Raw genomic sequence first — 26,609 nt, forward strand, 5'->3', positions numbered from 1 at the left:
GACAAGAAAACTGGGCTCTTTAGTTGTGAGTGTCGTGATACAGAATTTGTGGGCACTAAAATTAGAACACTAAGAGTTATGCAGTACAAAGGAATCCATTGAAGCTATAATCAGAATTGTGTCACTGACGACAGCTCGGGTGTGAGGTACGGCTGGCTTTCAGCCGTCATTTTCCAGGCAACGCAAACCCATAGTGAGCTAGTTCCCTGAATGTGGACGTTGAGTGCGGAAATCAGGGACGTTTCATCCCCACGTCACCCTAAGATGTCAACTAGTCCTACCTTGATCCGCACGTCCATTTGGCTCGCACCTGAGAATCTGCCTAAGACCATTCCAGAACATTTTCAGGGCGATTTCAGTATCTTCTCAGGATGTAACAGGCTTCAGTTAAATGAACAGTAAATTAAATATCAGTGTGCTTCCATATGCAATAATATAAATGAAAGTTACTATTGTTCTTCTGCTGCCATTGACGTCAGCTACACGTCGCAATGTAGTGAGTGACAACGTGCATCTATTTTGCGATGACATTCATAAAAGCTGGAAAAAAAATTATCCCAAACTCCGCTGAGTATTTTAAGCGTCACTCTTTCACTAACGTGCAAAAACTTAATGATTCCACTGTAATATAGACTTTGAAATAGGTCACAGAACGAAAGAACATAACTCTTTTATGAGTACAAAATATTTTTAACAGCTCAGAAAACACATGACTAATAACAACGTAAAATATTTTTTACAGCAGAGCTCATCTCCCGATTACTATCAACATTAATGTGATTGGTATTCGAGCTATGTAATGTCATAGTATATTCCTGAAGTCACGATTATTTAGCATTTGTGGCGGTCTTTATGAGACTGCCGTCGCTTCGGCTATATGCTGCATACACCGGTATCGTCCCACTTTGCTATAGTGCTCGCTTGCCAAGGTCGTTTATGAGCATAGTGGAATGACCACGGCACATTGATAACGATGGTATAACGAATAAAAAATGAAGTCGATGGGAACACAAAGGTAGTGTGACGACGACAGCAGTGTCCCGTTTTTCCGTCTACCTGGGTGACTGGGCAGTATGTGGTTGAATCGATAGTGCATCGATCTGCTGTGCTGAGAGAACAGGGATTTGGCCAACTTAGGTCACTGAGTATATGCCGATGTGTACATACGTGCCACTCTTCAACGAACCTCTTTCACGCCGACAGCCTGCCGCAACTACTGTCATGGCATAATGAGCCACCGAACACTCCGCATACTCTACCCAGTAGACTGTGAAACACAACAACAAACAGGCACATATTCACATGAAGCGATTACGCACAAGCTCGTATGGGTACCGGGACACACGGGGGTGGCAGAGAACCAAGACGCGGACAGGATGGCTCGAGAGTGCACTAATTACCGAGCGTCCAACACCTACAGCCTTGAGGAACCCACGCTTGTACCTCGAGAGTACTCGGCCATTTTAGACAATTACAGAGGCAGCAGGAAACGGTACTCGCCGCCGCACAAATCCCTTAGCAGGGAAGAAGCTGTGGCATGGAGACAACTACAAAGAGGGTCGTACCCTAACCTGAACGTGCTAAGTAAAATGCACCCCACATTATACAAGCACAAATGTCCATGGTGCAATGAGAAAGCCACATTATACCACATAACATGGGCATGTCAACAAACTGACGTAGTGCCAATCATATCACACCCAAGTGCGGAGCAATGGGAGGAACTGCTGTTCAGCGACCGCTGCGAAGACCAGCTAGGTCTAGTGCGGCGTGCACGACGGACAGCAGAGGCAAGCGGAGCACTGGACTGAGGGCAGCCGACCATTGCGATAGAGGACCGACGAAGCAACGGGTGAAGACATCCGGGAAAGACACAAGGAGGAAGCCTCCCCTGAAGCATCCGCCCCAGCCGCAGAAAAACACAATTACTGGCGCTCAGTTTTCACTCACTCACTCACTCACTCACTCACTCACTCACTCACTCACTCACTCACGCCGACATGAGTCACCGTACAAGCGGGACTGGGTAGGCCCCGCTGTTCGAAGAAACTCTGACGCCAACTTGGAGCACGCGGTCTGTGCTGGCATTCAGTGAACCTCTTTGATGCCTACTTGGGTCACTGTGTAGTGCCCATTGGTGCGTGCCGCTCTTCTATGAACGTCTTTGATGCCAGGTTCGCTAACTGTATGTGCAACTAAGATTGTGCCGATCAAACCGACGTCACAAGAGTTCATCGCGGACAGCAACCCGACGCATTAGCAGGCTGCGCCCCAAATGCACTGGGTATGTGCCGCTCTTCAGTGAACATCTGGCCAACTTGGGTCACTGTACTGAGTATGTATGGCTGAGTGTGCGGCAAGTGAGGGAGCAATTCTCAGCGCTCGCAGGCACCAGCGCGCCACGCTTCTCATCTCGGAGGACGAGCGCGAACTTCTCGGCAGTGCCACTAGGGAGCGCAGCCAGTCCAGAAAGAAGTGCGTTGTTGTCCTATAACGTGTTTATCTGCCTTATTTGCATTTCGTATGCATGCGAAATGCATGCACCATGCATTTTGTATGCCACCCCAGGTATTGCTGCGGCAGCGCTAGGTGGCGCCGAGTGTTTTAAGGAGCATGATTTTGTGCAGTGCGAAAGGACGAAGACGAGAAACACAGCACGAGCGCTGCTGTGTTTATCGTCCAGAGCTCTTCCAGTGCTTCTCGTCTAAGTATTAGTTCTTTCGGGCTGCAAGAGTATTATGTTACCGTACCAACTCGCCCCACTTCCCATCTTATTACTCTTAAATAAACGCGAAAGAGTAATCCCCGCCTGCTCACCTCACACATTCACACACAATTGGTTTCGACGGTGGGAATAAGTTGTGTCGCTATATTGATTGAATGCTAAAGCATTACCGTCGACAGTCATCATGAGATTGGTCCTGCCGATCTCTCTTTTTTACCTTTTCAAACTCTTATTTTTTTTCATTCATTAATTCACGTACAACCACACGCTTCTCGGCCCATCGCCCATAGTGGGTACGAGCCATGTTCAGAACGCGCATCCTTATTATCATCATCAGCAGCAGCAGGATTGCACACTGTAGAACGGCCAGGCAAAGTTAACTCATCTCCGCCGAGAGGAAACCGCTGCCTCGGTCATGACCGTGCGTGAGAGCCTGGGCTACGGCCTTATGGGCTTCGGCCCGGCGCTGTCCATGTTCACGCTGACCATCGCGCGGCACCCGAGCCGAGTCGTGGTGCTGCTCGTGTCCTCCTTCAGCTGGCTGCTGTCGCTGCTGCTGTCGTCGATCGCCTGGTCCGTGCTCTCGCCACTGGGCCTGCCCCTGGTCGCGGGGATGGCTGTCGCCGTGCTCTTCCAGGAAGGCGCCCGACTCGCGACCCTCCACGCGCTGCGCAAGGTGGACCGCGCGCTCAAGCTGGCCGCGCTCGCCGGAGGCGTGCAGCTGGCTCGCAGCAGGGCTGCGCTCGCCTACGCCTCCGGCCTGGGCTTCGGCATCGCCAGTGGAGCCTGCTCCCTGCTCAACGCGCTGGCAGACGTCGCCGAAGCGCGTATGCCTCGCGGTGCTCAGGGTTACGTGGAGAGGTACGTCTACAGCATACTAGTTTGCACTTTTCTGATATCTAATTTAACATCCTCATGTATATGCTCTATATCTTCATCGTCATCATCATTACCGTAGTCCTCACCAGGAAGAATCAGCGGTTGACGAAAGCAGAACACTATTTAATAAAGGAACTTAACCAGCTACAATAGACTTCGTGCACGAAGAATGACTTCAACACTTTAAACAAACTTGTCCAGCCTTCCTGCATTCGTCGCCGACTGCTGGCCTATCTACCTTGACCCCGGCGGGGCGCACGCCTCACGCAGGCGCGCTTGCTGCAATCTCTAGAACCAGTCTCCATCTGGATCCTTCCTTGCGTTGACTGATAATGTCATGGCCCCGCTTGCTTCGAGATGCGCAGAACATCACGTGACGAGTCAGGCACCATCATCCACGTAGCCTCGTCACGGGGAGGCGGCCCCTATAGATTAACTCTTCCGGTCAGATGTCGACGGCACCTCAGCGATTCCCATAACTGCCTTTAATTTATATATCCTATTAAGCCTAATTACGGCGACTGCTTTACGGTGTTCAATATGTAGTGCAGAGGTGCGTCTACCGGGCGTTTCACATGGTGTGATTTCTATCACAGTGCGATGAAAGTCGCAATCGCACTCCGTGCTCTGTGTGCCCCTGTCGGGATCCCGCTGCACTTCGTCGCAGCCAGTGTCACTTAATTCGGTGGCACGCTGCTACGCGGGAAAGCATTGAGGAAGGCAAAGAATAGGAGGGAATGTCACGGTATAAATTTGTAGCCTAGTAAAAAAAAACACGAGGGAAGGGTAGATGGGAGATAGGTCCTCACCAACATAGAGCTCCATACAATAATTACTAGGGGGAACTCTGGCGCTGCGATCGTTCAACCACCATGGGAATGATGGAAAGTGCGTGGATGATGGAATGATGGAAACTACGAGACACCCTGGCGGCTGCCAGGGTGTCTCGATGTTTTCCTTGCCCACTCCGTACAGAGTGGAGACATTGCGGCATCTACTACGGCGTTGGCCACGCGAGTCGCGGACACCGTTGTAGACGCTTTTGGCCGACGCCATAGGGACGCGCTGCCGGCACTCGTGTGACTTGTAAGCGACCTGTGACGTGACCAAAGTGCGCGCCCGCGCGAGCCTCATCTTCAAACCGATTTCCGATGTTTGCACAATTTGCAAAGTTTGTTTGCACAGTTTGTTTGTGCTTTGGACGTTTCGTTAGCGTTGAAGCGACAGATGCACGGAGGTCAATTGACTCGCGCCTGCTGCCGCGATGCCTAACTCCAGCATCCTCAGACAGTTTCCACTGTCATCGAGCGAGATCTGTTCATGTTTACCTGTGCGCGCGTGACACCGCGCTGAGTCACGCTTACACGTTCTATCATTGTTAGTTTAGTTATCTATCATCTATCCTTTTGTTATGATTATCTATTCTGTCATAGAGTAATTATTGGTTTCGTGCGATTATCCTCTCAATTTATTGCTATAATGTCTAGTACTCCGCTGCTTTCCTCTGAAGTTCGGGATTTGCTGCTCTGCGCTGGCATTGAGCCTCCGCTTCTCTCTTCTGATTCTCGGGGTTCGCTTGACTCCGCTGGCGTTTCGCTGCTGTTCCCTTAGCGCGAAGCGTGGGATTGTTCGCTCTTACACGGCACTGGCGAACGAGCGCTGACGTTCTAGCCCCTCGGCGTCCGCTGTTTCCGGAGCGGGTACGTGCTGGAGTTCATCGGCGAGCACATTAGAACCTCCTAACCGTTCAGCGACCACGACGATAAAGACAGTCTGATGGGCGCGCTCTCTTTACATGCACCTTCCCTCTCCCCTCCTCCTCTCCCACCACCTGACGCGCGCTCATCGGCTCGCTTAGAGTTACTGTATATGCTACCAAAGGTTGGAAGCATACAGAAACTCTAGGCTCGCTCAGAGCAGCGCGCCCCCTGGCGGACGCTCGTTGTGGCGGTGGCGCTCTCTGTCGGCTTAGTGGGGAACCTTCGCCTGGCGTGACAGACGCGTGCACTGACAATAACAACCACGGTCAATGGAGATTGCGAGTCCCTAAACAGCTCCGCTGTTAAAAAGTGAAAATTTGGCCTGCGTTCATGCCCGGTTCTGGAACCTGTACATTTATACGATAGGTAAAACGTATAAGTGGGCCGCTAAAGTTGGAAGACAGACAAGATTCGCGCTCGCTTTGGAACAGTTCGTCGTCTGTTCGTGTTTATCTTCACTTGATTCCGCATTGTAGGTGAGCAAACTTCATTCAAATAGGGAATATGAGGGAATCAGAAACTTTTATGAAGATTATATTTCGAGAACGCATTATTTATTTAGTTATATCGACGTTTTAGACGAAGCCTCATACCACACCAGCCAACACAAGCCTTGCAGACACACATACCGTCATTCCCATCACGCCACAACGCCCCCAACTCCCCTAGACGGTGGCGCCAGACTTCCCTCTAGGTGCTATTGTGAGAAACTCAAAGTAGTAGGCAAGTGATAATTTCCACCGTGATAGCTTCTATTGCCATGGAGCGCGTGAAAAGTATTGGCACTGGATGGATGGGTGTGCGTACCTTTTGAAACGGGACGGTAGATTGCGCCACCAAGCTATTGTTCTTATTTTGTCTAACCTCCTACCTATGTTTTTTTTTAATATACACACACAAAGAATTCCCAGCATCAAACATTCTGAGCCACTATTGGGAACTGCGAGTTGATTGCGATACACAGTGTGAGGTTTCACACGTGCTCTTGGGACAAAGCCAAATCAATGCTTATGAATGCGCGCCCGACAAAGCAAGGATGTCCGACTCACCGCGACCCGATTGCGAGCGAATATGTTCGCCCCCATGCTGGACACCATAACCGTTCGCGCGTACGCTCGTGAGAACGGTGGCGCGTTCGAATAATCGCTCTCGTTCATTCCGGCGCCCCGCTCCGAAGCCTCGCGAGACGGTCTTGCAGAAAGCGCGTCGGCGCGCGCGCGGTATGTCCGCGCAGTTTGCCGACGCCGAGCCAAAGAGGCGCAGACAGTCTGCTCCTCTTTGGCTCGTAGTCGGCGATCAATGATGTTCCGTACGTTGCAGCAGAATTCCCATTCCTATTCCCTATTTCATTTCGATTCCCTATTTCCGACAATTTTCCCTGCATTATACTAAAAGATCCCCGCAAATTTCCCTTTATATTGTTACGGTGAAAAAGAGGACAAGGTTGTCGACGGTGAAGACGACGAAGTGGCAACAGCCTCTCGGGATTCTGGGCTGCTGCGTACATACGCATCGTGTAAATACATCGTGTAAATAGTTTTATACCCGTGACATTTCGGTGGACGTGCAGGGTACGCGTCTTCGTCACGGAGCTCCGCAGCGGATGTCTCACCCAGCCTGGGACCATGCTTCCAGTGGAAGGCACCGCGTCTGCAGCTGCAGTGCCGACTATACGCATACCCAGTACGTTGCTCTACCTCAGACACAAGACTCCGGCAAGATCACTGGCCTCGAAGGTGTTGACGTAGAAGAATCGTTGAAGATGTGTGAGTGCGTCAGCAAGGTTAGCAGGTGGAATCCGATCATAATGCTGGCCAATGTCGTATTCTACCTCGGTAGCGCCTTGTCCGTCGTACATGTTCCTCTTTTAGTCCGCGTCTTCGTAGCGCTCTTTTCTTCAAGTATGCGAAACCAACTTGCCCACATCAAGCTTCTGCTACCTCGACGGAACACCGCGAACGTGGTTTTACACACATGAAGAAGAGCTAACCAGCTGGGACTTGTTCAAAGAGAAGCTGTCCGACGTTTTTGGCAATCCGACCGGTCGACAACTAGCCGGCAAGCAACAACTCGCCACGCGTGCCCAAACTGCTACCGAGTCGTATGTCTCCTACATTCAGGACGTCCTAGCCCTCTGTAATAATATGGACACGTCCATGCCGGAGGCGGACAAGGTTGCACACATTATCAAAGGCATCGAGGACGACGCATTCAACCTTCTGGTCTTTAGAAACTTATCGACAGCCGACGCCGTCTTGAAGGAATGCCGCCGTTTAGAGCAGGCGAAGAATCGCTGTATGTACACGCAGTTTATACGGCTTCCAAATACTGCAGCGACCTCTTCCTGTACCGACCCCACCGACCAATTTAGCTCGCCACCACCAGGCGAAAACGTGACCAGCATTGTACGCCGCGAACTCGAAGCAGCGTTTCCTGCCTCGCCTCAACAGACGTCTTGGAACAACACTGCTGAGACGACATCGCTGATCCAGTCAGTTGTTCGCCAGGAAATCGCTAATATGGGTCTTCCCAGCGCCTGCTCCTTGAGTTTCCCTGACACCCGCCCTGCTCATATGCCTCGGTCCTATCGCAGTCCACCTCACTATGTCCGTTATCCCTACACTACCAGGAATCTATCGGACTGGCGTACGCCTGACGACAGACCGATATGTTTCTGCTGCGGCCGCATCGGTCACGTTTCCCATCACTGCCGGAGCCGTTTGCCGTCCCCTCCTCGAAACAGCTTCCGGAATGCAGGTTCGCCCCGAAGTTCCTCACCCCGTCGCGTCTACGACGCCTCCGACGCCACTACGTCAACTCGCCGCTATGTTCGCTCGCCCTCGCCTCAACGTCGTCAGCCACGTCCGCCCCGGCTTCACCGCTCGCCGTCGCCGACCTACCCAGGACCGTCCCAGCAGGAAAACTAGGCAATGCAGCGCCTCGCGGTGGTGCTGCAATGTCACATTCGCCGCAATATCCTCCTTTGACGCTGCTTACGAGAAATAACCTTCTTGACGTCCAAGTTGATGGCACACCCGCCACAGCACTCATAGATACCGGAGCATACATATCGATTATGACCAGCCGCCTACGCTGCCATTTCAAGAAAATTGTTACCCCTGCCGTTACTCGGTTCGTACGAATTGCCGATGGTAGCACGGTGACCGTGGTCGGAATGTGTACTGCACGTGTGAGTATTCCCGGCCGCCATACTGTCGTCCTTTTCACTGTGCTTGACCAATGCCCCCATGGTCTCATACTAGGCCTAGACTTCCGCTCCGCCCATTCAGCGCTCATCGATTGTTCCTCAAGTACTGTGCGTCTTGACCTGCCTCTACTGAACGTTCCTCCGACACCACACGAAATTCGCCTAAGACTGACTGATTTTTTTCACGTTCCACCACAGGCCTTGACATACATCGAAATGTCGCCTTCTACGCCAGTTACCGATGGTGATTACATCTCCGTTCCCATAACTACCATCGTTCTCAACCACAACGTTACTGTTCCGCATACAATAGTGAGGGTCACAGACAATCGCACGTATCTCCCTGTGGTGAATTTCGGGCTTGCTAAGCAAATTCTGCCTAAGGATATCACCCTGGCTACAATCACTGCTTTCGAAGTTGCGTTGAGACTCTTGCCGTCGACGCTTCCTGTGAGTCTTTCCGGTCTGCTAAATGCACTGACAACGACATTAGGAAAATGATCGCCCCGAATCTCACTCCTGCAGAGACTGAACAGCTCTGCAGTTTATTGCTTTCCTACAAGGATATATTCGACCTGAACAACCAACCCTTAGGCCAGACGTCACTTGTCAAACGTCGTATACATACAGGCGATAATCCACCCATCCATCGGCGACCCTACCGAGTGTCAGCTTCAGAGCGTCACGTCATCGAAACGGAAATAGACAAGATGCTAGCGAAAGACATCATGGAGCCATCGTCAAGTCCCTGGGCGTCCCCTGTCGTGCTGGTCAAAAAGAAGGACGGTTCATGGAGATTCTGCGTCGATTACCACCACCTCAACCGCATAACGAAGAAGGACGTCTACCCACTACCTCGTATCGATGACGCCCTCGATTGCCTATACGGGGCACAGTATTTTTCTTCCAACGACCTGCGGTCCGGATATTGGCAAATCGCTGTCGATGATCTAGATCGTGAAAAGACCCCCTTTATAACGCCTGATGGTCTTTACCAATTCAAAGTTACGCATTTTGCGCTATGCAATGCTCCGGCTACCTTTGGGCGTATGATGAGCTCACTACTCCAAGGATTCAAGTGGTCGACTTGTCTGTGGTACCTATGTTATTGTGTTCTCGCCCTCAATCAGCACACACATTGAGCGCCTTTGAGCTGTACTTGTCGTTTTTCGCATGGCCGATTTACAGCCCAACTCCAAGAAATGTAACTTTGGCCACCGTGAGATCATTGTTTTTAGACATGTCTTCAATGCAGCTGGCATCCGACCGGACCCAGAGAAAATTCGCACCGTCAAAGAGTTCCCCGTTCCACGGTCCGCAAAAGATGTCCGAAGTTTCGTGGGCCTTTGCTCTTACTTCCGCCGCTTTGTTAAATATTTTGCCACGATAGCACGCCCTCTCACAGATCTCCTGAAGAAAAGTGGGCCGTTTTCATGGGGATCCTGTCAGGTCACCGCCTTTTCTCGCCTTACCACCATTCTCACCACCCCACCGATTCTAGGACACTTCGCTACTTCAGCAGCCCCTACAGAAGTGCGCACCGATGCCAGTGGCCACGGAATCGGTGCTGTCTTGGCACGAGTTCAACACGGCCATGAACGTGTCATCGCGTACGCTAGCCGCCTTTTGTCACCTGCGCAGCGGAACTACACCGAGCGCGAATGTTTGGCCGTTGTGTGGGCAGTGGCGTTCGCTGCGTTCTCCCATACCGGACCTCGAGGATCGCGTGACGCATACGTCGCGGGCCCCGCCCTCATTCTTTTTTCTCCTTGCCTCTTTTTTCCTTCCTCTTTTTTTTTCAGCGTTGCGCATTTTCGTTGAGGGCGTTGCGCGCGACCTCGTGTGAGTGTCTCGTTTCACCCAGCGCACAATTTTGCACGCTGTACACGAGGACACATGACTAGCAGTATAATTCAGCTTTTCACGAATACTGAGGCAGAACAAGCGGATCACAGAGCAGGATCACGCGCTGGAACACCGTAGAATATGGCATAATTTCGGTACCTGCACACGTGACTGCACGACCGTGAGAACAAGCAGACGAAGCGGAAATACAATTTTCTTGCTTCGGTGCGATGTAAAACAAAAAACACGCAGACATTCCGTTTGCGTGTTTTATTATTTCTGGAAACTTCAATTCGTCAATTCAAGCAACAGATCACACAAATAACAGATGTTGCCTTCAATTATTCTCGAAGCCACGTGTCACCACGAGCGACGTCCCACGTCACAATGAGGACACGAGTACGTAGGCGCAGAGACACGAGTACGTCACTGTCCAGCTTGGAGCACGGTCGCCGCGAGGGAAAGGGTAAACGGTGTTCGGACTGAAATTTCAGACCTTTCCGCGGCGCGTAGCGATTTAATTCTTTGCAAACATGATCGTTAGCGCGCATTGTATGCTCTGCGCTTGTCAGCTCAATATGGTCAGACCTGCTGAGGGGCCCTTTATAGGCTTTGCCCAATTAAAGTGAGGCAGTGAGACACGCTTCTCGTAATGAACTGTCGTGAGGTTTGTTTTGGGTAGCAGCATGACTGCCAGCGCTAGGTTTGCCCATGCCTGAGAGGTACAGTGGTCAGTGTCCAACTAAATGCTGAGTGTCCACTCTCGAACATTGCAGAGATATGTGTTAGAAAACGTGGCAGAAAATGTACTGATATTTACGAGCACCGGTTCCATCGCAAAGCTTCAACCTTTATCGTATGCGAAGAGGTTTTTTACTGCGTTCGTTAGTTTTTCTTCTCTCTCTCTCTCTCTCATATATATATATATATATATATATATATATATATATATATATATATATATATATATATATATATATATATATATATATATATATTCAAGCTATTTCGCTGCATTGTCAGAGTGCAAGAGGGGGGGGGGGAGGGGGTACGGTTTTGCAGAAGATGCATCTTCTTTCACAATTGACAACTGCGCATTTCACAAATGATTTCACTCGGTAATACTTTTTACAAAAAAAAAATGGCGAGAGGGCTCATCCTGGCTTGGTACCCCCTAGTTTCAAACGTACGTTCAGTTAGTGCAGAAACGTGATTTAACGGTGGAAAATACTCCTCACTATTTACCCCAGCTTTCTGGTCATATATTGCGTAGAAAAATTGCAAGCAAAGAGACTGAACGCAGGCTACGGCGCTGGTGCTCTTCTTTAATTAAATACTTACAATACCAAGCATTACTTCTAACAGTAGTCGAGATAATAATGATAATAATAATAAACACATAGATAATAAGAAAATCACAATTATTTGTTTATTTCACCCTACTTAATTACTAAGTTTTTCAGATTATCTAAAGGTGAGCTCACGTACAGCTTAATTCTCTAGATTTCCTTGATTAATGTTAACCCCACCCGAATTGCTCACAAAAATATGTTTTCACTTCCCAAAGCATCTACTTATCATGGAAGAATGACAGTTTAATTCAGTTTTATTAGTATGTGTAGCTGTTTTCCTTACTCCATCAAAACATCTTCGTCCCTTTTTATGTCTAAAAGATTACTATGTATAGAGAGAGAGGGGCGAATATCAGCCCTATCGAATATCCAATCGAATATAGAATAGTAAAACGCGGACGCATATATCTACAGCAGGAATATTTATTTCGGTTTGTTAGGTACCACGCTTGTATTGACTAGTGGGGAAAAAAAGCGACTATCGCGGACATTTAGTTTTAAACACATCAATAATTGTAGACAATCTAACTGCCCATATAGCTTCCTAACATCTCTGGAGCTTGATGGCAAACACGGTTCTTAAGAACGAATGGCAGCTGTGCGATTCGCTTCGCAAGAACGCAAAATAAATATTTGTCGAAAAAGATCAAAAGTTGTGGAAGAAAAAAAAAAGTGCTGAAAGGCTTGTCTGCCATAGACGCATGAAAAAGGGCCCGTTGCAAGGAAAACATCACCGGCTATAGACTAAAGGACAAAACTGTTACCATACTAAACTACAAGAACACACTAAAATGCAGGCAACAAGCAAGATTATCATGCTTCCACCGTGAAACCGAAAACAACGCTTGAATCGCCTATTTTGTTTCTGCATTGCAGTGAAAGTTTTTGCTATTTTACTTCTGATAATTTGCGACACTTCGCTTATTAGAAGGAGAACAGTAAACCAGTCGTCGGCCACCGGCCAGTTCCGCTTCGGTTTGGGACCACAACTATAGACGGCCATGTCGAATGCACTGTCGTCTCCGCTATTTTAATTGTGGCTCTTAGAAATTAAGGCAACGGATGAAAGCCAATGCGCGATATGCAAGAAAGACGAGGACTCCCGAAGACGCGGCTACTGATTGTGTAAGGCGGGCAGCTTCCAAAGAGTCCGCGCAGGACTATATTTCTTTCTTTCCAAACTTTTTCTTTCTTAACTCTTTCTTTCAACTGTTTCTTTTTCCTCTTTCCAGCGCTCCCGACTCGTTCTTCCTGATGTCGGCGCTGACCACGGGTGTCCTGACGGTGCTTCACAGCTTGTGGAGCGTGGTCGCCTTCCAAGCACTGTGCTTTCAGAGCACGGCGCTTGTCGCCTTCGCGCCAGCCGCACACCTGTTCGCCTCGGGTGCCACACTGCTGTATTCGCGCGGGCAACTGGTCGTCCCGCTGGCCGCCATCGCCGGCTTGCTGTTCCTGACCGCTGCCGTGGCCTTCGTGGTGACCGGCGGCCGGACGGGACACACGTGGTCCCGGCAACTGGAACTATCACGCAGCGACGGCTCGCTCGAGGGCTCCGAGGACGACTGAGGGCGGCGGAATAATGACGTAGAGAAGGGGGAACCAAGGCAGACACGATTACCTGCACGTTCGTGCACGCGTGCTCTCTTCATTCTGCTGGCAGTCAAGATGCCTCCTTCACGACCTGCTTTGGGAACTCCAGCACCTTCCAAATTCTTCGAATTGCGCATTAAACGTTTTTACGGGTTCGCACGTGTGTGTGCGCGTCGAGGGGTGGGCAGATGTGAGCCCTTATTTCTTTTTTTTCTTCCGTCTCTCACACTCCAATGCGAACACCGTTCTCACCTCACCCTCGTCCGCACGTTGTAAAACATGCATGCCCTCTGTCACCCTCAATGCGCGGTTTTCATCCCACTCTCACTCACCCTCAGATAGCAATAATATGCCGTCTGCCCGCATAGTAAGGTGTCTGCGTGTATATAACGTTGACTTGCTCCGCGAGTGACTAACCACATGCGTTGACACTGCTAAACGATAAGCATAACTGCTTTTTTTTTTCTACAAGCCCGCTATGCACCGTCTGCATGCATCTCTTACCCAGGGTATAGAAAGCCGATTAGCAGCAGGGCAACTTTGCCATATTGATACGTACGAGTTGCTTATTGTACAATTGCGAAAAAGCTCTGCTACGTTTCGCTAGCAAACGTGCAAGAGCGAACAGTCATACTATAACCAGGTGTTTTACGTCGTGCAGGCATAAATATTGACATAAATATGCATACTTGTAATGTTGAAACATGACAATGAGGGTGTCCTTTCCATAATTTGCGTAGCTCGCGGTCAGTTTGGGGCTGAACTATATAGCCTCCGATAGTGCGCGCTGGTAAGTTTTGCTTCAGCCGTCCCTATGGCCGCTGCAATATATATATATATATATATATATATATATATATATATATATATATATATATATATATACATAACGCGGCGCACGCACTCGCGCTGTTAACCGCGGGCACTGAGTAGTCTGTGGATTATGCTGTGGTATCCTCGAGCACGAGGGCATAGATGACGATATCGTTGAACTGTTGAGGGAGATTCATAGGGACAACCGAGTACCAATCGAATGGGAAGGCCTGAAACGCAATGAAGTTGTGGAAATTCACCGAGGATTTAACTAGGGATGTCTTTTCCCGCCGTTGTTGTTCGCGCTCTATTTAAGGCATTGAAAGACGACTGGAGAGCAGTGATTTAGGTTGTGATCTATCTTACATCCGTATAATGGGCAAAAGGGTGCAACATAAAGTCGCTGCGCCGATACATGCTGACGACATAGCGCGACTAGCGGTCAATGCAAGGGTTTCACAGAGGCTTGCGAATATAAGTGACAATGCGGTGACGAATTCAGGCCATAAGTTTAGCACAGAGAAATCGTAAATTATATTTAATGCAGAGTCAAATAATTATGTGGCATCGATTCAACAGGAAGCCATATACCCAAAGTCATGCAATATACATACCTGGGTGTATACATAAACGAAGGAAAGATCTACTCAAGCGCCCACCAAGATGATCTAAAAATGAAAGGGAACGTAATGCTTTGGGGCTTCAATAAATATGAGCTGGTGTGAGGAATCCGGGAAGGAGCCATTAATGGTGCTAGCGCTCACGTTCACAAATGCAATTATGTGCTATTATTCAAAAATCTTGTCGTGGTTGGAGATTGACGAGAGGGTGGTGTGCCGACTGGCTTTGGAAGCCCACGTTAAAACCACAAGTGAGGCAATGCAATGTGACGTAAGTTGGGCATAAGCGCAAAGAAAGATTAGTTTTGAAGAGAGGACAAGCAACGTGGATGAAAAGAAATAGCCGGCTAAAGTGCACAAATATTTGTACCTGAAAACCACGGACACGGAATGGAGGAAGAGGTCAAGAAAGTTGGCAACCAAGTACACGGTAATTGAATGTGTAAATAGACAAACAGGAGTCATCAAAAAGAACGTGAGAGAAACAGATACCGCCAATTGGGTGCAAAGGTTGGAAACAAAAATCACGAGTCGTTCCACTCTGTGAGGTTGTATGACAACAGCGAAGCTGTTTAGCACACGACAGAAAGATGACAGAATTCTGAACAAAAGTAAGAGCACACTTACTGTCCTGATCGGTGGTCATCATGACGATAGGTACGCACACAAATTCTCGTATCACCTATGTTATTATTATATTGATTCCATCATATTCGCGTATAGTCCGGACTCCCGAAGAGCAACGCGCTTACGAAGAGCGACGGCAGGAAAAAAGACGAGAAGGCAACCCCCGCCCCTAGAAGCAACAGAAAACTATACACGCGTGACGTTTCGACGGCACCGCCACAACGGGAGAGCGAAAGGAAACTAGATACGCAAGTGCTTGGAATGCCGACAAAAAGAGGGCGGTGCGAACGTAGACAGGGGCTGACGCGGGTCGGCCATGTCTTCAGAAAGCTTTCCCTTGTGCTTTCTTGCCCTTCTTACCCTTGCCATTCTTGCCCTTGTGCCTCGGTCCCCTTTAGGTGCCAGCTGTGACAAGGGTAGTTCAAGGGCGCGTTACAAGTCCCGGAGCCCATTACCCGGAGTCCACAGGGGTATCTGCCATTGCGCTTGGACCCTTCCTGCACTATCACCAGGACCAGCCCACATTTTCGCTTGCAGAATTGGGGGGAGGGAATTTCATGGAACCCTAGCCATAAACAGTTTCGCTGCAAAAGGACCCTAGATATTTACATCTACAAGAAAGAAATCAGGAGGGAAAGTCTGTATGATAAGGCAAAGGGGAGTTCCCTGCTATTTGAGGCCCGAGCTAGTTGCCTGAGGACAAAAACATACCGGAGGACAGGATGAGGCATGTGCGCGCTGAAAACAAATTCCGGAAAGGACTCGGCACATCGTAATGGAATGCCAAGATATTCACCCAGAGAGACACGTAGGGAATGTGCACATTCCAGAAGTGTTGGGATCGATTCAAAGAAGATGGAAGGATTAACTGGCAAGCAGCCGAAATCAATATGGGACGACTAGAGTATTGGTGAAAAAAAAAACGACGGAAGCGATTTATAGAACGAGTGCCATTGTCATTAAAAGCGTAGGTATACAACACAGTGGAAGAGGTCTTAAAGGGGAATTTAAAGATCGACATCAGATATGTAAAAGGCTAGACAGCGATAGATGTAATAAAACCTGATTAAACCAAACAGGCTATTGCACTCTTTGTTTCCGCCCCATTTCACAGGGAGGACGCCAGTAAACGTCACGATCGTTATATAGCGCCCGAGGAGGTGACCGTGGAAGCAGATCTCGACGTGCGCATTACCTTATTTTTCACATGTTGATGAAGACTTTCGCAGGATATATCCCAGGCGATTTATCAGCTCTGCCCCGAACATATTGCCGTTTCAACCGTTTAGTCCTTCTGTGCCTTTATTTTTGCCTGTACCTTTTTATATCCTTATTCATTGATTTTGTAGCGTCTACAGTATGCACTTATGTCTATTAGCGTTTTTATTGGCGGCGACGCGCTGTCAAAATCACCATTGCTACCACTACTCTAAGGCAATAAAGCATTGCATACCCCCGCTCAGCAATTGCGGTGGTGTTTTTAAACAGCTTCGCTGGGCGTCCATTTTCGCTGGGCCAGGATGGCGAGACAATATCTTTTTTTTTTAATTTAGGAGACTGGAGATGTGTGCAAAGTTTACTAATTAATGTATTCATGAGTTTGCAAATGACTCATTGCGTCTTTATGCCTGTTTTTTTTTTCCGAGAGTGGTACATGTGTGCCTCTTGTACAATGCTTTTTAGATAACCCGACTTGTATTTATGACCATTGCCTCCTTGGTTACTAAAACGCAGCTTCCTGTGCATTTCAGTTCGTTTCCAGGTTTATACAAGTTTCTAATTATGAGGCTTGCACATTCACTTCTCGTGTACTGGAGTACTAAGGTTATTTTAGTTATGTAGCATTACTTAGTCTCATCGTACTTTGCATTAAAGTGGTGCTCACTTGTCACACAGACTTCCTTGTTTGAGCATTCTATATGCTATTTGTTTTTGTTAGTTTTGTGGTTCTTTTAATTCTCACACCATTATTATATTTGATGTATCCTAAAAGCAATATTTTAAATTTCACATATTTCTATTGTTTGGTTTTATCACACGATCGATTTTCGATGATATGTGTCGTTATTGCTTTTTATGTTCTTTTCAAGCTTCTAGATTATTGGTAACATTGCTTGGAGCAAGCTACCAGATGCGAATAAAACTCGCATTTTCATTCTGCTTCTTGCAGTTGCTGTGATATCAATTTCTAAATAACTCTAGTCTGTTCACCTGATAGCATGTGCTCTTTACTATGCAAAATAAGAAACTAGCACACTCCGTGTTCTTGCTGTTCGTCATTTTACGTGTACTTACGAATTTCGTTTATGTATGTTCTAGTTATCGTTGATGAATTTCTAGTTCATTAAGAATTGTTTCTGGGAGTTTAGGTCATTCTTGATGTGCTTTTCATTCGACTTACTTTATATTTCTCATCTGTTGCTCCAACCTTGCATAAGCATTATTTTTTCAATAAAGTGTTGCTTTCTGATATGCTCATTTCATGCGCTCTTGGCACACAAGCCCTGGCCTGACCGATTGTCAAGACGTGCCCGTTTCTTAGTGGTATGTCATTTTCATTTTTGTTGTAAACATCGTTGCTGCACACCAAAGGCGGTATTCTGGATTCATTTTCGTGAACATGTTTCCTTTCATGTGACTTGGTCGAGGATGCGTCGGCCTCTACAGGCAACAGTGCTTGGCACTGCGCCCGGAGCTCAGTTGCACTAGACACCGACGCTTCGACTCATCTGGAATCCAAGAAAACGAGCTTCAGATTATCGCAAACCTCTCGGGACTACTTCTAGACCAGCTTTTTGATAGCGTCTTAAAAGCGTTTAGAAATCACATGTGAAGAGGCCTGGCAAAGGAATTATTTGTCTTTCCCAATCCTACTTCAAGACCAGCTTTTCGAATACATGTACGTTTTGAAGAGCTATTCTAGATCGTCTGAAAAAAGTCATTAAGCCGGACATTAGCAGCTAATACGACGTTTCTTCAACAACGAAGTTGTCCTACTCGTGTCTTCTTTAAACCGTTTTTATCGTCTCGGATAAACACTATAAAAACATCATGTATCTCTTTTGTGCTACCGCTCATAATCCGATTGTGGTTTTGTTTGTTCAGTCCCATAATTCAAGTTCTTGCTTCTGCCCATACTTCTGCCCCGATGCGATGTGCCGTGTGAGGCAATGACAATACTAACCTTCTCGGAGGTTATGAACAATGGCGCACAACACCTCAAGCAACCGTGTCTCGCTGTGTGTTCTGTGCACTACGAAGACAAACAGCAGTGGTGCATGCAAGGTAACCTTTATAATCAACTCACCACTCTCGCACTGCACTAAACGCGCCGAAGAAATGAAACATTCGACGTCAACATCTACGCTAATTATCGTCAGTCAAAGCAAACAGCACAGAGAGATTCCCTTACGTCGATTTCCACAATGCGTGGGATCTGCATAATTTTTTCTCAAACGCTCTCTTTTCAACAGAAGTCTGCTCCTCACTCTCTTCTATAGACGCTTCCCATACGCAGCTGCTATTGACCAATAACCGACATCAATCTAGAAGAGTGTTTGGATCAGGACGTTTCTTCCTACTGTTAGTATGTATATTTACTGACGCAGTTTAATAAACAGGCTAATAAGGATCCATGGTCTTCTTCCTCCCTCCTGAGGGCACGAGTGTTACTTCTCCCCTTGGGCGTCCGAGACGCACTGCCAGAGACGGCCTACGCAAGTGAAGAATACTACCGCTACGGATAGCGGTGTTGGGTTCGCTGGAGGCTTCGGATGGATCGAAACAGACGGGTTCCGGAAAGAAAGTCCCCGGAAATAATGTCTCCGAAAAATATGTCCCGAGAAAAAATGTCCCCATTTGCGATGTAGGAACAAAAGTCCCCAGACGGGGGGGCCCTAGCTCCAATGTTGCTTTAACATCCCGCCTTCAATCCCCACATTCTTTATTTCTCATAGCGAAAAACAAATAATAATAATAGCAACAATCCCCGCAAAGATTGCAGTTTGTAGAGAGAAAACGCGCAAAAATATATCTTGTATATTATTTCCACGGCGCAAAAGACGAGGACAAGACGAGAACACAGACGGGACGCAATAATGACAAACCAACTCGCCCAGCCTTCGACCATATTGTCACGTGGTGGTGACGTTAAGAACACAGTAGCAATACTGTGAAAGGCAAAACTAGATTTTATTGGGCGAACCTGTGCCCACAAAACAGGCTACACTTATAGCACAACGAAAGCGGCGAACACAATCGGCGATCGTCGGAAATCTGATCAGCGGGTCAAGTGCGTCGGCTTTTATACAGCAGTCATCGAAGGTTCCAGACTAATCGTTGGGACCCGCATGCCTTCCACAAAGTTCTACAACATTCGAGTCACGCGATGAAATCAGATAACACAAGGTTCGGCGGCAACAGACAGCGGATAGAAGCATCGATAACTTTCCAGAAACTTCGGATACATGCAGGCGCGTCCCGCGCTGTCCGATAACATTTGTTATGCGGCGAAACATGGTCGCCCGTTAAATATAAGTACACGTGTCAATACCCCCCTCTTAAAAAGCATCGACCCGATGCTGCAAACAAACGAAAGTAATAAAAGAAAAGCACTCCTAACAAAGAAAACAACAAAATAAGGAAGTTTGTCAGCGTCCGTAAAAGGGTTTAAGACGCACCACGTGGACCACTTCAGATCGTGCGCGGCGTCGCTGTGAATGCGAAATGCCGTCTGGCACGACCTCATAGTCCAGTGCGCCAATACGTCGGATGACCTTGTAGGGTCCGAAATATCGTCGCAGTAGTTTTTCACTGAGTCCTCGTCGGCGTATCGGGGTCCACACCCAAACACGGTCACCGGGCTGGTACTCGACAAAGCGTCGTCGGAGGTTGTAGTGTCGGCTGTCGGTCCTCTGCTGGTTCTTGATCCGCAGGCGGGCGAGCTGTCGGGTTTCTTCGGCGCGCTGGAGATAGCTAGCGACGTCAAGATTTTCCTCGTCGGTGACGTGCGGCAGCATGGCGTCGAGCGTCGTCGTCGGATTCCTGCCGTAAACCAGCTTAAACGGCGTGATCTGTGTTGTTTCTTGCACCGCCGTGTTGTAAGCGAATGTTACGTACGGCAGGACGGCATCCCAGGTCTTGTGTTCGACGTCGACGTACATTGCTAGCATGTCGGCGAGGGTTTTGTTCAGGCGCTCCGTGAGACCATTCGTCTGCGGATGGTAGGCAGTTGTCCTCCTGTGACTTGTCTGGCTGTATCGCAGAATGGCTTGGGTGAGCTCTGCTGTAAAAGCCGTTCCTCTGTCGGTGATGACTTCTGGGGCACCATGTCGCAGCAGGATGTGCTCGACGAAAAATTTCGCCACTTCGGCTGCGCTGCCTTTTGGTAGAGCTTTAGTTTCAGCGAAGCGGGTGAGGTAGTCCGTCGCCACGACGATCCACTTATTCCCGGATGTTGACGTCGGAAACGGCCCCAACAAATCCATCCCAATCTGCTGGAATGGTCGACGAGGAGGTTCGATCGGCTGTAGTAATCCTGCTGGCCTTGTCGGTGGTGTCTTGCGCCGCTGACAGTCTCGGCATGTCTTGACGTAACGGGCGACGTCGGCGGTGAGACGCGGCCAGTAATACCTTTCCTGTATCCTCGACAGCGTCCAGGAGAATCCGAGGTGCCCAGCGGTTGGGTCGTCGTGTAGGGCGTGCAGTACTTCTGGACGCAGCGCTGACGGTACAACAAGAAGGTAGCTGGCGCGGACTGGTGAGAAGTTCTTCTTCACGAGCAGGTTGTTTTGTAGCGTGAACGAAGACAACCCGCGCTTAAATGCCCTAGGGACAACGTCGGTGTTCCCTTCCAAGTACTCGACGAGGCCTTTTAACTCCGGGTCTGCTCCTGCTGTTTAGTGAAGTCTTCCGCACTTATTATTCCAAGGAAGGCGTCGTCGTCCTCGTCGTCTTGCGGCGGGGGATCGATGGGGGCACGTGATAAGCAGCCGGCGTCGGAGCGTTTTCTTCCGGACTTGTATATTACCGTGACGTCATATTCTTGTAGTCTGAGGCTCCACCGGGCCAGCCGTCCTGAAGGGTCCTTTAAGTTAGCTAGCCAACACAACGCGTGATGGTCGCTGACGACTTTGAATGGCCTGCCATAAAGATAAGGGCGAAATTTAGCTGTAGCCCAAACGATGGCGAGGCATTCCTTTTCAGTCGTAGAATAATTGCCTTCCGCTTTGGACAGCGACCGACTAGCATAAGATATCACCCGTTCAAGTCCGTCTTTCCTCTGGACTAGGACGGCACCGAGGCCTAGGCTACTGGCGTCAGTGTGGATTTCAGTATCGGCGTCCACGTCGAAGTGTGCAAGTACCGGCGGCGACTGCATGCGTCGTTTGAGTTCTTGAAATGCGTCGGCCTGCGGCGTTTCCCACTTGAACTCGACATCACATTTCGTTAGATGTGTTAGCGGCTCCGCGATGCGTGAAAAGTCCTTGACAAAGCGCCTATAGTAGGCACACATGCCAAGGAATCTGCGCACTGCCTTCTTGTCGATTGGCTGCGGGAACTTTGCGATGGCAGCTGTCTTCTGCGGGTCGGGGCGTACTCCAGATTTGCTGATGACGTGGCCTAGGAATAGAAGCTCATCGTAAGCGAAGCGACACTTTTCCGGCTTCAGAGTGAGCCCTGATGACTTGATGGCCTCTAATACTGTCGCAAGCCGCTTAAGGTGATCGTCGAAATTTCCAGCGAAGACGACGACGTCATCCAAGTAAACAAGACAGGTCTGCCACTTCAATCCTGCTAAAACCGTGTCCATCACGCGCTGGAACGTTGCAGGCGCCGAGCACAGTCCAAATGGCATAACCTTGAATTCATAGAGGCCGTCTGGCGTGATGAAGGCGGTCTTTTCGCGATCCCTTTCGTCGACTTCTATTTGCCAGTAGCCAGACTTGAGGTCCATCGATGAGAAGTATTTAGCATTGCAGAGTCGATACAATGCGTCGTCTATCCGTGGGAGGGGGTATACGTCTTTCTTCGTGATTTTGTTCAGTCGACGATAATCGACGCAGAAACGTAGGGTTCCGTCCTTTTTCTTCACTAAAACGACTGGAGACGCCCACGGGCTTTTCGACGGCTGGATGATGTCGTCGCGCAGCATTTCGTCGACTTGTCTTATAGCTTCGCGTTCTCGCGTCGAAACTCGGTAAGGGCTCTGGCGTAGTGGTCGAGCGCACTTTTCGGTTATTATGCGATGCTTTGCGACTGGTGTTTGTCGAATCCTCGATGACGTCGAAAAGCAGTCTTTGTATCGTCGAAGCAGACTTCTGAGCTGTTGCTGCTTAATCACGGGGAGACTTGGATTTATGTCGAAGTCTGGCTCGGGAACTACGGTCGTCGGGGTAGATGCAACAGAATCCGAGAGGACAAAGGCATCGCTGGTTTCCTGAATTTCCTCGATGTATGCGATCGTCGTGCCCTTGTTGATGTGCTTGAACTCCTGGCTGAAGTTTGTCAGCAACACTTTCGTGTTTCCTCCGTGCAGTCGAGCGATCCCTCTTGCGACGCAAATTTCACGGTCGAGCAGTAAACGTTGGTCGCCTTCGATGACGCCTTCTACGTCAGCGGGTGTTTCGGTGCCGACCGAAATAACAATGCTGGAGCGAGGCGGGATGCTTACTTGATCTTCGAGCACACTTAAGGCATGGTGACTACGAGAGCTCTCCGGCGGTATCGCTTGATCTGCAGACAGAGTTATCGACTTCGACTTCAGGTCGATGACTGCGCCGTGTTGGTTTAGGAAGTCCATGCCGAGAATGACGTCGCGTGAACATTGTTGGAGGATAACGAAAGTGGCAGGGTAAGTCCGGTCATGAATGGTAATTCTTGCCGTGCAGATTCCACTCGGCGTGATGAGGTGTCCTCCAGCGGTCCGAATTAACGGGCCTTCCCATGCAGTCTTAACTTTCTTCAATTGGGCTGCGATGGGTCCACTCATGACGGAGTAATCGGCTCCTGTGTCTACTAAGGCGGTAACTGCGTGGCCGTCGAGAAGCACGTCGAGGTCGGTGGTTCTTTGTCTTGCGTTACAGTTAGGCCTCGGCGTCGGATCATGGGTACGTCGAGTTGACCTGTGGTTGGTACGTGGCGTCGTCAGGTGGTCTTTCTTCGGCGTGTTCTTTCCTGCCAGACTTCGTCGGGACGGCGGTGTGACGTCGTTGTTATGTCGTCGATGTAGTCTTTTCGGCGTCTTCGTCGGCGGCGGAGGATCTTCGTCAGTTCGACGAACAGCAACCGCACCTCCATCGGTTGCTGCTTTTAGTTTTCCGGATATGGGCTGACGGACCGATCCCGGGCTGGGCCAGTGTATGGTCGGCGCTGTGGCGACAGGTAGCGGCCTGGCGACGGCGAACGGGACGGTCGTCGAGGGCTCCACTGAGTAGCCGCGAGGTAGTCGGCGATGTCGCGAGGGCGTTCACCTCGCTGCGGGCGCGGAGCATTGACGGCGAAACCTCGCAGTCCCATCTCCCGGTATGGGCATCGGCGATACACATGGCCGGCTTCTCCGCAGTGATAGCAGAGCGGGCGGTGGTCGGGGGCTCGCCGAATGTCCGTCTTCCTCGCGTAGCTGCGCTGGGCGATGGGTGGGCGTGCTGGCGGCGGCGGCGGTGGACGACGGAATTGTGGCGTCGCAGGGCCCTGGCGCGGTCGCGGAGGGGGACCTTGACGGCGTGCGACGGCGGCGTAAGCCATCGCTTCTGGCTGGGGCTGCGGTACTTGTGGTTGCACCTCAGGAACACCAAGCGATCGGTGCACCTCTTCTTTCACGATGTCGGCAATCGAGGCCACTTGAGGCTGCGACGATGGCAAGACCTTGCGCAGTTCTTCGCGCACAATGGCCCTGATGGTCTCGCACAGACCGTCCGTGGCCAGTGATTGAATTCCTGCGTAGTGGGTAGAGCTTGTACGGCGGTTGAATTGCCGGTTCCGCATTTCGAGTGTCTTCTCGATGCTGGTGGCCTCGCGAAGGAACTCTTCTACGGTCTTCGGTGGGCTTCGTATCATTGCGCCGAAAAGTTCTTCCTTCACACCACGCATGAGAAGGCGGACTTTCTTCTCCTCGGGCATATCCGGGTCGGCGTGGCGGAACAGACGGTTCATTTCTTCCGTGAAGATGGCAACGTTCTCGTTAGGTAGCTGCACTCGGGCGTCCAGCATGACTTCGGCCCTTTCCTTGCGCACGGCGCTCGTAAAGGTGCGCAAGAAGCCACTACGGAAGAGGTCCCATGTCGTCAAGGTCGACTCGCGGTTCTCAAACCACGTTCTGGCGGCATCTTCTAAGGCAAAGTATACATGCCGCAGCTTGTCATCGGAGTCCCAGCTGTTAAAAGTCGCGATTCGCTCATAGGTCTCCAGCCAGGATTCTGGGTCTTCAGTCGCTGCTCCATGGAAGGTCGGTGGGTCCCGAGGTTGTTGTAGGATAACGGGGGACGCTGGGGCAGCCATTGGGGTTGTGTTGACCACAATCTTCTTTGTCGACTCAGGTAGAAGTCCGTGCTCTGGGGGCAGTCCTTGCAGTCTGCGGCTAGCACGCTGGTCTTGGGCGATGTTGGTTTTGTCCTCGGGCTTCGGGCTTGGATCGCGGCTTTGCGGGGGCGTTCGGTACATGAACGCACTAGCACCTCCACCAGATGTCACGTGGTGGTGACGTTAAGAACACAGTAGCAATACTGTGAAAGGCAAAACTAGATTTTATTGGGCGAACCTGTGCCCACAAAACAGGCTACACTTATAGCACAACGAAAGCGGCGAACACAGTCGGCGATCGTCGGAAATCTGATCAGCGGGTCAAGTGCGTCGGCTTTTATACAGCAGTCATCGAAGGTTCCAGACTAATCGTTGGGACCCACATGCCTTCCACAAAGTTCTACAACATTCGAGTCACGCGATGAAATCAGATAACACAAGGTTCGGCGGCAACAGACAGCGGATAGAAGCATCGACAACTTTCCAGAAACTTCGGATACATGCAGGCGCGTCCCGCGCTGTCCGATAACATTTGTTATGCGGCGAAACATGGTCGCCCGTTAAATGTAAGTACACGTGTCAATATCTACATATGTTTCAAGTCAGATACAGTGTCAGATACGATGCGTATGTCAGATACAATGTCATCTATAGTCGGATACAACTCAGGTCTGCGCTGAAGCCCCGCCGAAGTCCTCATAAACGCCATCCACTGCTCCCCCGCGAGGCTGCAAATAGTTAGTGCTTCAAACTGTCCCTGTTACCTAAATAAGGCGGTAAACACAAAAATAAAGTTATATGCGCGTAATTTTGTACGTATTCATTCGTCTATTATAGTGTAACTGTGAATTAAACCTAATTCTTCATTGAACTGAAATAGAACGCCTTGCTTCGCTGCAACTATTTATTGTCAAGTTTCACTTCGGTTGGCACTGAAGTTTCATGAGGAAAACGGGGTCAGCAGTGAAATGAACTGTACCGTGGACTTTCGAAGAATGAAATGCTCAGACTCCGTACACTCTGTCCAGGTCTGTTGCACACTTCATCGCATCCGCCGATGAAAAGACTCTTCAAGAACAGCAGACGCTCCCGGGGTATCAAGTACGACGCCATTTTGAAATGGTCGCATGACTACGATTTTGTTTGCTTCTGTGATTGGCTGGCGGAGTAACAAGCCCGCGCGGTCCGTGTGCCTTGGTTGCCAACTGATGCTCTTTATTTTTTTAGGTTGTATATCCTACTATAGCTATCACACGAGCCTGAAACAACACACAGGGGATGAAAGTTCAGCGCCTATACATTGCATCTGGAGGCAGCAGTCTGGCCGTCGCACCAGCGCTCGCAAGTGTACGGATTAGCAGACGTGCATTAACGGCACGCAATGCGCTCAAAATTTGATACTTGTCCTGGTGTTGACCTAAACAATACGGTACTTATTTGCAGAATGGAGACATTCAAGCTGAACAAAGGAGGCACAAAGCTGTACCTTGGTGGTTATATGTACACAAGGCGAAAAGATACTGCCTCCGGCACCCACTGGCGTTGTGCTAAACCTAATTGATGTAAAGGTGCTTTAATGGTGGACAAATCCTCAAGAGACTACCGCCTAAGCGTTCCCCACAACAACCCTGTAGATAATGCTGCGAATAATATTGCAACAACGAAGCAGAA

At 49.5% G+C, this 26,609-nt stretch overlaps 1 protein-coding gene across 1 annotated transcript; it reads left to right on the forward strand.

The window, feature by feature from the left end:
• Positions 1-3,073: 3,073 nt before the first annotated feature.
• LOC126540864 (gamma-secretase subunit Aph-1-like) lies at positions 3,074-13,514 on the forward strand. The gene is made up of 2 exons (XM_050187692.3): positions 3,074-3,586; positions 13,002-13,514. Exons 1-2 carry the CDS (start codon positions 3,141-3,143, stop codon positions 13,333-13,335), a joined length of 780 nt encoding a protein of 259 aa, XP_050043649.2. The 5' UTR covers positions 3,074-3,140; the 3' UTR covers positions 13,336-13,514.
• The last annotated feature ends 13,095 nt before the right edge of the window (positions 13,515-26,609 follow it).

The sequence above is a fragment of the Dermacentor andersoni genome, chromosome 2 (assembly GCF_023375885.2).
Source record: "Dermacentor andersoni chromosome 2, qqDerAnde1_hic_scaffold, whole genome shotgun sequence".
Classification (NCBI taxonomy): domain Eukaryota; kingdom Metazoa; phylum Arthropoda; class Arachnida; order Ixodida; family Ixodidae; genus Dermacentor; species Dermacentor andersoni.